The following is a 12,053-nucleotide window of genomic DNA, read 5'->3' on the forward strand; positions in this document are numbered from 1 at the left end:
CAAAAAATGACTGGTGACTCTACAACTGTCTTAAACCATCCAAAAAATTTGAAACCTTGCCAAAGGGCTGTAGAATAATTGTAGAATGACTAGAGGCCTCTAAGTATTTGCTGAAAAGCTCACAAAAATGCCTGGTGAGTCTACAACTGTCCTAAACCATCCAAAAAATTGTAAACCTTGCCAAAAGCCTGTAGAATGGCCAGAGGCTTCTAAGTATTGCTGAAAACTTCTCAAAAATTGCCTGGTGACTCTACAACTGTCTTAAACCATCCAAAAAATTTGAAACCTTGCCAAAGGCCTGTAGAATAATTGTTGAATGACTAGAGGCCTCTAAGTATTGCTGAAAAGCTCACAAAAAATGCCTGGTGACTCTACAACTGTCCTAAACCATCCAAAAAATTTGAAACCTTGCCAAAGGCCTGTAGAATAATTGTAGAATGACTAGAGGCCTCTAAGTATTGCTGAAAAGCTCACAAAAATGCCTGGTGCCTCTACAACTGTCCTAAACCATCCAAAAAATTATAAACCTTGCCAAAAGCCTGTAGAATGGCCAGAGGCCTCTAAGTATTGCTGAAAACTTCTCAAAAATTGCCTGGTGACTCTACAACTGTCCTAAACCATCCAAAAAATTGTAAACCTTGCCAAAAGCCTGTAGAATGGCCAGAGGCCTCTAAGTATTGCTGAAAAGCTCACAAAAAATGCCTGGTGACTCTACAACTGTCCTAAACCATCCAAAAAATTTGAAACCTTGCCAAAGGCCTGTAGAATAATTGTAGAATGACTAGAGGCCTCTAAGTATTGCTGAAAAGCTCACAAAAATGCCTGGTGACTCTACAACTGTCCTAAACCATCCAAAAAATTGTAAACCTTGCCAAAAGCCTGTAGAATGGCCAGAGGCCTCTAAGTATTGCTGAAAACTTCTCAAAAAATGCCTGGTGACTCTACAACTGTCCTAAACCATCCAAAAAATTTGAAACCTTGCCAAAGGCCTGTAGAATAATTGTAGAATGACTACAGGCCTCTAAGTATTGCTGAAAAGCTCACAAAAAATGCCTGGCGACTCTACAACTTTCCAAAATTCCGGAATTATTTTTTTTGCGGCGATAGTTCATAAAACTGCCAATCCAGGCGTATTTTTTAATTCCACACACAGTCGGCTAGCAATTGCAGAGGCCGTAAATTCTTACGGTTAATACATGGTGCAGCCTTTGTCTCGTAATTCACGTTTTGTCTAGATTTATGTTCGGAAAATCTGATATAAAAATCTATTAAAAGCGAGGAAATTTTTAGCGTCCCGCTGATGTTGGCTAAAGTCATTTTGTGATGTTTTGCTTCAATATTGAGTTTTTTTCCTGAACATAGTGTAAGTAAATCTAAGAAGGAAATAGAACGGTAAAGTACGTTAAGAATGTGTCGGTTTCCGTGATAGATGGCTATCGCGCGTGCAACCTTAATCGAGCCATTTTTCCGTTTTTATTACCGAGAGATTTCCGATTCAGTGTGTTTATGGGAAGCCAACTCTTGTAGATTTCTTACCGGGATGCCTCGATAAAAATATTGCCCTAAATAATGTACGTCAATGCTTTATGACCTGTTGTGTTTGCGGTCTGCTTTATTCAGCTGAGAAGCTGTTACTGTCTTAATTTTACTCTTTTCCTCAAGCTAGTTTCAGTAGTGTTTTCTCTACATCATGATCTACATCAGGAAACAGGAATATGAAAATATATAATAAGTAATATCAATAAGATTTCTCATTAGACCTCTTGAGAATGTAGAAAATATTGTACAAGAAGAAAAACATAAAATGTCACATTTTAACTATATTACTTTGAAAGTAATAATATAAACATATTTTTTCTAATTTTGGCATATAAAGTGACACTTTTCAAAACTGTTTAGAGTGACAAAACGTTTTACTTTTCGTAACTAGTTCGTAACTAGTCAAATTTCATGAAAATTTACTTGCTGGACTATTCACAGTCATTCTAGTCAGTTTTCAATGCCAAAACGTTTGAAAAACAGTCAAATTTCATGAAAATTTACTAACTGGACCATTTACAGTCATTCTAGTCAGTTTTCAATGCCAAAACGTTTGAAAAACAGTCAAATTTCATGAAAATATACTTGCTGGACTATTCACAGTCATTCTAGTCAGTTTTCAATACCAAAACGTTTTCTGAGTGGAATAATTGAATTTGTGCTTGATTTTTGTATGTAGTACTCAATATCATGGAACGAAATCCAGTAGTAAAACTCCAGCACGTTTTGTATTTAATTAAACGTTTACAATTTAAAATAATGGCTTTTTCTAAAAATCTGCTTTCATACGCAACCACTCCGAAATAATAAAACCGAATATTCCACCGGCAAACGTAGAACAAAACTAGTTTTTCTACTTATTTCAGCTCTTTTCCACTATTAAACAGTAATTCTGTTTCTAGAATCACTTTTAAGCTTAGACGTGCCAGGAATCGATTCGATTTTAAACTACTCCAGGTCCTATAATAATTCCGGTTACTACGTGATTGGACGTGGTTTTGCACTTTTTAAAGGAAAATCACGTCACTTTGGTTTTTCAGTTAAATAGGATTTTGTTTTGGTTTGGAATTTTAAATATCTCACTACTTAAGGTTAATTTCTCATCAGGTTTAATGGGGTTTACATTGAACCAGTTACACAAAGCAAACATTACAGAAATTTCAATTTCCGTTTTGATTATTGTTTACCCATGACAGTAAACTAGCAAATATTGTCTTTGCTAAAGATTATACTAGGCTGTGTTAGCAAAGTTTTTGGTAGGGGACTTCACAAAACTGATTTTATTAATGAACTTTCCCTTTTAGCAAAGGAAATGAAAGCAGGACTTTTACGATCATATGTTTGCTTAAAGGGACATCAATAAAGTTACAACAGTTATTACCAGCTCCCTGATGCCCTTCAGGCCTTACGTCGTTTAATATCCTTTCTAGTAAATAGAAAATTTCTTTTTACCCAATACACAAAGAGAGGATACACTTAAGTTAACTTAGGGAGTAACTGCTGATTGAGCTGAAGGAAATGGAAACTTTTTGCCGGTGATTTCCCGCAAAAACCGGATTTACCATATACTTTCAAACGTCAAAAACAAATACACCCAACTTATCGGGTCGTATTAGTGTTTTATTCTTATCCGCATGTCTCAAACTTCTGGAAAGTCCTGCCGCTGACTGGTGGCTGCTGATAGCTTCTGAAAATTTAAACTTTCCCTCCAACTTCTCTTTGGGGAATATTCCCGGCACATATTAAAACAATTTCTGCCTGATAGTTGCCGACTCGGTGTGTGGTTTTCGTTGGAATTAGCACAGCTCAAAGGAAATCGTTTGTATTGATGTATAAAAGATATGTTTTTCGAGTATTTTCAATTCGAGTTTTTCACGAATTTAGGTAAAATTAACATTTACTAAACTGAATTAATCACTGCCGGATTTAACTCATTTTCACAAAATTTTGTACTTAATACATTATGAATTCCAGTTTTAATATGAATCACGTGACTTTAAAAATATCAGTCCAAACGTAAAAACTGTCAAGTGACGTTAAGGATGATATTTGAACCCTAAAAACTAAAAAACGGTCATGTGACCTCTCAAATACACATCATATCATGGTTAGGATTCCGTTTTGACGATAAAGAAGAATCACAATTTGCACATTAAAAAGAGTCACGTCATTTAAAAAATCAGTTTAAACTGAAATCTTCAGGATCGGTTTTGACGCTTCAAACACTGTTTCTCAAACGTTTTGGCTTTGAAAATTGGTCCAGTTAGTCAATTTTCATGAAATTTTACTGTTTTTCAAATGTTTTGGTATTGAAAACTGACTAGAATGAATGTAAATGGTCCAGTTAGTCAGTTTTCATGAAATTTGACTAGTTGTCAAATGTTTTGGTCTTGAAAATGGACTAAAATGATTGCAAATGGGCAAGCAAGTAAATTTTCATGAAATTTAACTGTTTTTCAGACGGTTTGGCATTGAAAACTAACTAGAATGACTGTAAATGGTCCAGCAAGTAAATTTTCATGAAATTTGACTGCTTGTCAAACGTTTTGGAAAAAGCCATTATTTTGAATTGTAAAACGTTATCTTTAATTAAATACAAAACGTGCTGGAGTTTTACTACTGGATTTCGTTCCATGATATTGAGTACTACATACAAAAATCAAGCACAAATTCAATTATTCTACTCAGAAAACATAAACCCCCAAAGGAAGGCATTTTGTCGGCCAAATGTGATGTGGGATTGACACTCCTGCGAGTGCAGAATTAATAAACAGGTTCGGGATTTCTCGAGCACTTGGAGCCAAGGCTTTACTTGTTAGACGTACCAAAGTTACAGCCAATTTCCACATTAACGTTAATAGTTTCCCTAAAGTGAAATCATATCAACAAATCTTGCAACTTTTTAGGTGGCTGAAAATGAGTTTCCAGCTGCGAAAATAAAATTGACTAATACAGTTACAAAACGCTACTTGAGTCCAAATCCTATAAGGGGAAACTCGTCTAAAGTTTTAAGTAAAATCGTATACTCTTTTTACGAGCCTTTATTTTAAAATAACTCTCGTCGAGTAACTTTTGCGCTGTAGGGGAAGTTTTACGGTGCGATTTCGTAAAACTGGAAAAGTAATTTATACGGAAAGAAAAACACTTTATCCCGGTAAAACCAATGCTGATGAGCAAGCACCGAAGACTTGAGTGGAACAACGAATGGATAAAGTGTCAATATTTGCCGGAGGCCACCTCGAATAAGGGAATGCTTTTAGGTGTCTCTTTTCATTCAAGACTTTTTTTGTGGTAATAATTGACTTTTGCGGAAAATTAGTACAACACGCACGTGCAATATCAATAACGCAAACAATGATGACAGAGAGATCAATGAAAATTATCATACATGCGAGAACAAACGCCAGTCCAAACACACCGACCGAGCTTTTCAATTCAAAATAATGAACACGCTACGGGATCCGCTAGAGCAACGAAATATTCCCAGAGCTATCGAGATATTTCCTACATGGTTTCTGCAATTATAATTGATATCGATAGCAGGATCGCAAATTAAGGATGCTCCCCAGTTCGGTGTGCTGAATCAGAAGTTCGGCGACAATCTACCGTGTCAAAGCAAATTAGAGACGCGTATAGGAGATACATTATGAAACTTTAGGGAAACACGATGTACAGCCCCGAACTGGTTGCATAGTTCTCAATTTAGGTTTAGTTGTAATGTTTTGACTTGAAACGTTGGCTTTAATTGATCCTAAAGACGTTCAGTAACAAATTTGTTTTATGCACCTCTAATTCTGTAAAAACTCTCGGAGATATCAACAGTCACGTACGCTAACAACATCCCATTTTGAGTTCAGCATTTTCTAAATACAGTTTAAAATGCTCGTTAAAATGTCAATAATTCACCAATCGATAGCCCATCAAAAAATAAGTTGACATGCATTATGTTATTTTCCTGAAGAACATCATCATATATTAGCCAGCTGTGATGTTATTCAAAATTGACAAAAATGTCTAATTGGGTTATTGTGTTTTTTACTTTAAAATGGTTCAAAAGTATTCAAATCTGGTCACCTGTGAGGTTTACGAGTTAATTTTTGACACTGAATATTGGTCAATAGTCAAAAAACAGGATTTTAGGTAGTGTAAAAGTGATCATTCAATTCAAACTTTTTTTTTTATTCAATGAAACATTGTGGACTAATTTAATTCTAAAAATTAGCGTTGAAGACTACTATCGTAGAATTTTTAATGGCAAATTTGTTTACTTTCATCAATGAAGAGTCTGAAACTTAACTTTTACTATAAAAATAGTTTAAAATTTGATTTTTCACTCTTAAATCACAGTGAAGCGTTTAGAAGTCAATTTAATACTGACAAAGCGTGAAGTGGCATGCAAGCCTATGGAAAATGTTAAAATAGTTTTTTAAGTCTGCTATGTCAAAAACTTGTCAATATTCTGTATTTAAGACTATTTTCAAGACTAAAATATTGAAATGTATTTTCAAATTATGAAAACTTGCTTTAAGTGCAAATTTTAAGCTTTTTATGTCACTTTTCATTAGTACAGAGTCACTTTTTGGTGTCCAAGTCAATTTTCAAGGTTGAAATGTGTGAATTTGTAGTCAAAAATTCTAGATAAAGTAGTTTTTCATGGCTACAAATCAATTTTTACTACTAAAGTTTTTCAACTTATCTGAAAACTATAACGACCGACTACAAAGACAGTTTTTAAGCCTCTCAAGTGAATTTTTACAGTTTCCAAGTCAATTGTCAAGGCTAAAGTCTTTCAATTTGTCTGAAAACTGTGAAAACTGGTTACAAAGACAGTTTTTAAGCCTCTCAAGTCAATTTTTACCGTTTCAAAGTAAATTTACTGGTTTCCAAGTCAATTTTCAAAACTAAAGTCTTTCAATTTGTCTGAAAACTGTGAAAACTGGTTACAAAGACAATTTTTAAGCCTCTCAAGTCAATTTTTACCGTTTCAAAGTAAATTTACTGGTTTCCAAGTCAATTGTCAAGGCTAAAATCTTTCAATTTGTCTGAAAACTGTGAAAACTGGTTACAAAGACAGTTTTTAAGCCTCTCAAGTAAATTTTTACCGTTTCAAAGTAAATTTACTGGTTTCCAAGTCAATTGTCAAGGCTAAAGTCTTTCAATTTGTCTGAAAACTGTGAAAACTGGTTAGAAAGACAATTTTTAAGCCTCTCAAGTCAATTTTTACCGTTTCAAAGTAAATTTACTGGTTTCTAAGTCAATTTTCAAAACTAAAGTCTTTCAATTTGTCTGAAAACTATGAAAACTATCTACAAAGACGTGTTTTAAGCTTCGTAAGTGAATTTTCACTGTTTTCAAGAAAATTTTTAAGTTGGGTTGGGTTTGTTTTGAACGTAATAACTCAATTATCTCGTAAACAAAGTTTCAAATCAGAATTTTATATGAGATACTGTTTTTGTCAAATTGAACAAGTTAAAAAATATTTTTGAAAAATATACAGTGACTTAGAGAATAAAGCAGAAAAATGGAAACCATCTTTCTGTATTTACATCACTGGACAGTTTCGACAAACGTCATTAACATCACATAATGAGTATTAATTGCACATATGTTTGTTATAAATTTGATTAAAATATTGCCTCCAGCGATCTGACAGTTATGACAAGTACCCGATTTTTTGAAACTAAACTTTTATGGACTGTATTGTTTTTGTTATGTTAACTTATTTTTTGATGGGCTATCAAATGGTGAATTATTGACATTTAAAACTGGACCACCCTGTATAATTAAGAAACCTTAAAATCACAGCTTAGTGGATAGTTTGTGATTTACGCAAATTCTGCACATGTTAGAACTTCCATAAATGGAATTTATGCCTCTTTCCCCATCGTTTTTGTTGTAAATTGCCAGTGTCACCGCGATACAAAAGGCCTATAATGAAAAACCATAAACGAAAGCGTCATATCAAGGATCCGAGCATTCGGAAAAAACAGAAAACAAATGGCTGGCAATAAAACGCTTCTTATAACAGATAAGACAATTTTAAATCTGGCTTGGTGAGGGCCTCCCGCGACTATACATTGGATTTAAAAAATTCAAAAGCTATCCCGAACGTTGTCGCGATAGCGATTTGTCTTCATGATTTGATTTCATGGAGGGGACCCGGATTGTTTTCATTATCTTCCGAAAATATATTAGCGAAGATGTATGGTGCTAGTTTATTATGGCCTGTTATGACCCTCCTTTGTTGATCGCTCAATTTCACTAAAAAACGAGGAAAATCTAATTAAACTTCTCGCAGGTAATAAACAACCTCAAGCCCATTAATAGCAGAGCTGTTTACCTGGCAACCTTCGAAAACAGCTAATTTCTAACGGCAAAAGCCGGAAGAAGAATTGTAACTCCCGGGCTAATTCCAGGGCGTAGAAATCGGCAATGACAGCCAGCGTACGTAAATTCGAGGTGTCTCAAACTAATTAAAGTAGTTAATTCCGCTTCTGGAACTAATGGCACCTATTATTCCTCTTGTGTTAGGGCCTGGAGGACTGAGATCCAGACAATCCCGAAGGGCACAGGTTTTATTGCCTGTAAGGTAACAAACTAGCTATTTTTCCACCGGTCTGATTCCTTTTAATTTATACTGCTTTCTTCTGGATCTGAATGCCAAAAACTTCCTAAAACACTCATCTTACATCACTAATTTCCTTAATTGAGTGTTTATTACCGAAAAAGTTATTGGATTTGACAAAAATAGTGTCTAACCTTTTAACCACATTTTTAGTAATTCAGGGAATTCTTATCTAAGCTACAAATTAAGATGGGAAGGAAAGAAAAACAGCCACCGTATCTAAAACCCACAAAAATAGTGTTCAAATCAATACACTGGCTCTAAGAAATTCATTAAGGACCGGAAATTACTTTTTAAACTCGCCTTCGTGGTTTAATGGCTAATCGAGTATTCGCTTTGTCCTGGCACTCCGAAGAAAATACTACTAAAACTTTTAAACCAGTATACTAAAATAACGTCGAAAAGTACTTGGGAAAACTCAACAATTTAACCGAACGTAAAAATTTTCCTCGAAGCTAAACAACCCTTGAAAAACCATCCTAATTCAATGACTTGGGCAATTTCACGATGCTACTGAAACTTCCGCTTCAAACCTAAATGTCTGACTTAAATTTTCAATTTCATTGTAATCCAGAACGGGAAAACTCAAATATTCAGTCATTTGTTCCATAATTTTGGTCTTTAACTGTTATGGAATCAACTATTCAGTTTAAAGAGCTATTTAAAAATAATATAGCTGGAGGATAGCCAAATTATCTGCCTTTATAAAAGATGTAATATAATGCAACCTGCCTAGGCTTGGTAACTTTAATATGACGTAAATTAAATTCTTTGGAAAATGGTTGTTTATTATATGAAACTTTGCCTGAGAAACTGCATTCTTTTTATTACACATTTTTAATACTAATTTTTTAAGTTAGTTGCTTCAAAAGTGCATATAATGTTAACCATTAATAAAACGCAGAAAACGTGCGCTGTTTAAAAGACTTGCAAAAATCCTAACGAAGTAATTTAGAGCAGTTTTTAAGGACCTTCCTCATTATTTTTTACTAATAGCATCATTAAAACATTGCGCTAGTTAGAATGATTTTATTAAAGAATTTGTTCGGTTTATTTATCGCTTTAATTGGAAATTGCGGTTCTCTGTATCGAGAGTAAAACCATTAAGAAAAGGGCGTTTTGTAGAATTAATACCTTGGTCTGTGACTGTTTAATAAAATATGCTTATTACTCACTATAGAGAAAATCAAAGTAAAATGGAGTAACGTTAATAGAAGCATAAATGTTTTGAATGAAAACGTTTTGCTTCTTCATTTGTCAGTAGACTTCAGTGATGTGTTTATTCCCAAACATTATTTTTTCTTTCTATTACATTATTATGTCTTATTTTGACAAATGACATATGGCTGTCAATTACAGCTCTGTCTTTTGTTCTGTACTGGAAACCTGGAAACTGTCAAATTGCTAAAACAACAAAATATACGTGAAAAGAACAATATCAGTGTGACTTTGGTTGAATGCATTTTATGCCTTCATCATCAGTTCTGACACTGACAGTGACATTTTGTTGTCTATTTTTGACTTAATTTTAGTCTATTTTTAAATATGACAACCGTCAAAAGCTGTCAAACCACAACACACTCTTAAAATCCAGTAAAATCAGTCTAAACAGTACCAAACTTATTTTATAAATTTATGAGTGGAATTTTGACAATTATTACATTTGGCCGTTAGTTAGAGTTTTGTTCTAAACCTGGAAACTGTCAAATTCGATCCCCTGGAAGTACAAAAGTAGCGAAATCAGTTTGACTTTGGTTGAATACATTTTATACCTTCATTAGTGATTTCTGACTTAATTTCAGTCTATCAATCATCACAGCCGTAGGAAAAGTATAGTATTCTACACACTATAAAGCAGACAGTGATTTGAATTAATTTTTATTGTTTTTCTCTATTGTTTCAGAGGGACGCTTTAAGTTTGGAACCATCCAATGTGGCTAATTGTGTATCTAAAGGAAAATCTGAGGTAAGTTTAAGTTATCCGAGTAATTCTACTAAACTATAATAATTCATTTTGCACTTGGTGCATAAAACCAATTTTAAAACTTAAAGTGCCTCGAATCACTTTGAAAAATCATTTTGCTTATCTAAGGAAGGAACTTTATAAAATGCACCTTAGAAAAGGTAAACTACAAATTTCCTTCCGAGAAACTCCAAATAGAATAGGCGTTTTTTCCATCGCACGCAATACCAACATTAGAAACGTGGTTATTAGCTGATAAGTCATACAGGGCGTAACCAGAACTAAAAATGTTAGATTTTCTTTACGAGAAAAAATTTTAGGGAGCAATTCGTATACATTAACTTGGGATTTCGATTTCAATCTGAAACGTATCGTACTATTCTTCGCCGATTAGACTTCCAATCAATCTGGAGAACACAGAGATTGAATTTAATTTAAACTGGGATTACGGTGACCCAATTTGAATTGCAAATATTTTGTTAACTCTCAAGGTCCTGGATATGGGATAGAGGGGACAATTCACCACCTGATTAGGTTAGTGCTATTCTATTATTGAAACCGTTGTTATGGTTGAATTTACTGGAGGGATGCCAATTTAGTTAGCTTGCTCTGAAGTTTTTTTAACAACAAACTAAATAGCTTAGTGTACTTTAAATTGTACTCGTTTAAGGACGGAAAATATTCGCGGCAACGTTCTATGCGCAGAATTTTGAGGTTTAATTTCAGCCCTCAAGGAGCCCCCCGGTCGAGGGCTGTTTAATTAAATCAGGAATTGGTTGCCACGGGTCCTAATTCCGTTAATTGTAAGAACAAAAACACTATTTCCGCGGGTCTTTTTATTGTTTCAGATTTAATGAAAAGGAAGATACGATCTTTAGGAGACGACTTAACATCGAGCAAATAAAATAATGCTAATTTAACTAAAAGGTCTTATACGTCTCTCGGGTTAAGAACACAAAAGGATTGTCTCAGTGCATTTTGTTACTGCCGCTTTGTTATTTTCTAGTGTGCGTAGTTTCTTCTGCTTTTGGGTGAATTTACATTTTTAGTCCAGTATACCAAATTTAATTAAATATTTTTTGTTGTCAGTTCAGAAATCTTGTTTGTTGTTAAACGTAATCTAATTTACACTTGATCGACATCAAACTAGTAATGTTGGTGACATGTAAAGTGCCCGTGTGCATGAAGAGCTTGGCGCTCTTCCATTACGTACACTCTAGGCGTAGTCGATACGGGATGCAAATTACAATTTGTCCCAAATAACACTACTTAACCTACTAAGTGTAAAGTGACTTGAAAATTTAATTTTCTCACTTCAACTCCCATACGTAATTTAATAGCTACAGTCAGGTATAAGGTATGTGACATCCATGGCTTTGATTCACCGTTATTTTTGTAGCAATACTAATTTAGACAAGTCAAGTTTAAAGCGACGAGGGATTTAATACAAGCTCTCTAAACCGTGGATAATATAGCGTTTTTTCCACTATTAATCATATTTTTGATGGTCCTTTTATTCTTCTTCTTTCTTTCTATTATGGGTGTCCATATGCATGTTTTGTCCTATTATGCCTTTTCGGACGTTGATGTCCAGCGTTTTGGAGTTTTGAACAAGTTTTGTTTCTTCCAATCTGTTTACGTGTTTATTTCAGTATTTTCTTCTCTGTCTTACTCACCTTCCTATGTCCTGTATCTCGCTTTGTCGTCTAAGGTCTTCTTTTCTGATTCTGCAGCTTTTCTTAGTTAGGCATCCTGATATTTGAGACGCCTTCATAGTTTGTCCTCTGACCTTTAAGTATTTGAACTTATATACTTGTTCTGCAATTTTCTGGTCATTCTCCAGTTTGCATCTTGTTGGCTCTTTTGGTGATACGAGACCATAGTTAATTGTTTTGCTGATTGATTAAAGGAATGAAGTCATCTCTA

The 12,053-nt window shown here is 34.2% G+C and overlaps 1 protein-coding gene across 1 annotated transcript in view; it reads left to right on the top strand.

Moving 5' to 3' along the window:
- The window catches only part of LOC145734306 (semaphorin-2A-like), a 261,310-nt gene that overhangs the window by 217,372 nt on the left and 31,885 nt on the right, over positions 1-12,053 (top strand). The window contains 1 exon segment of the mRNA XM_081987598.1: positions 10,068-10,130. Within this exon segment, the coding sequence (XP_081843724.1) occupies positions 10,068-10,130 (63 nt within the window).

This window comes from Ips typographus, linkage group LG9 (assembly GCF_016097725.1).
Source record: "Ips typographus isolate SLU linkage group LG9, UJ_Ityp_2.0, whole genome shotgun sequence".
NCBI lineage: Eukaryota > Metazoa > Arthropoda > Insecta > Coleoptera > Curculionidae > Ips > Ips typographus.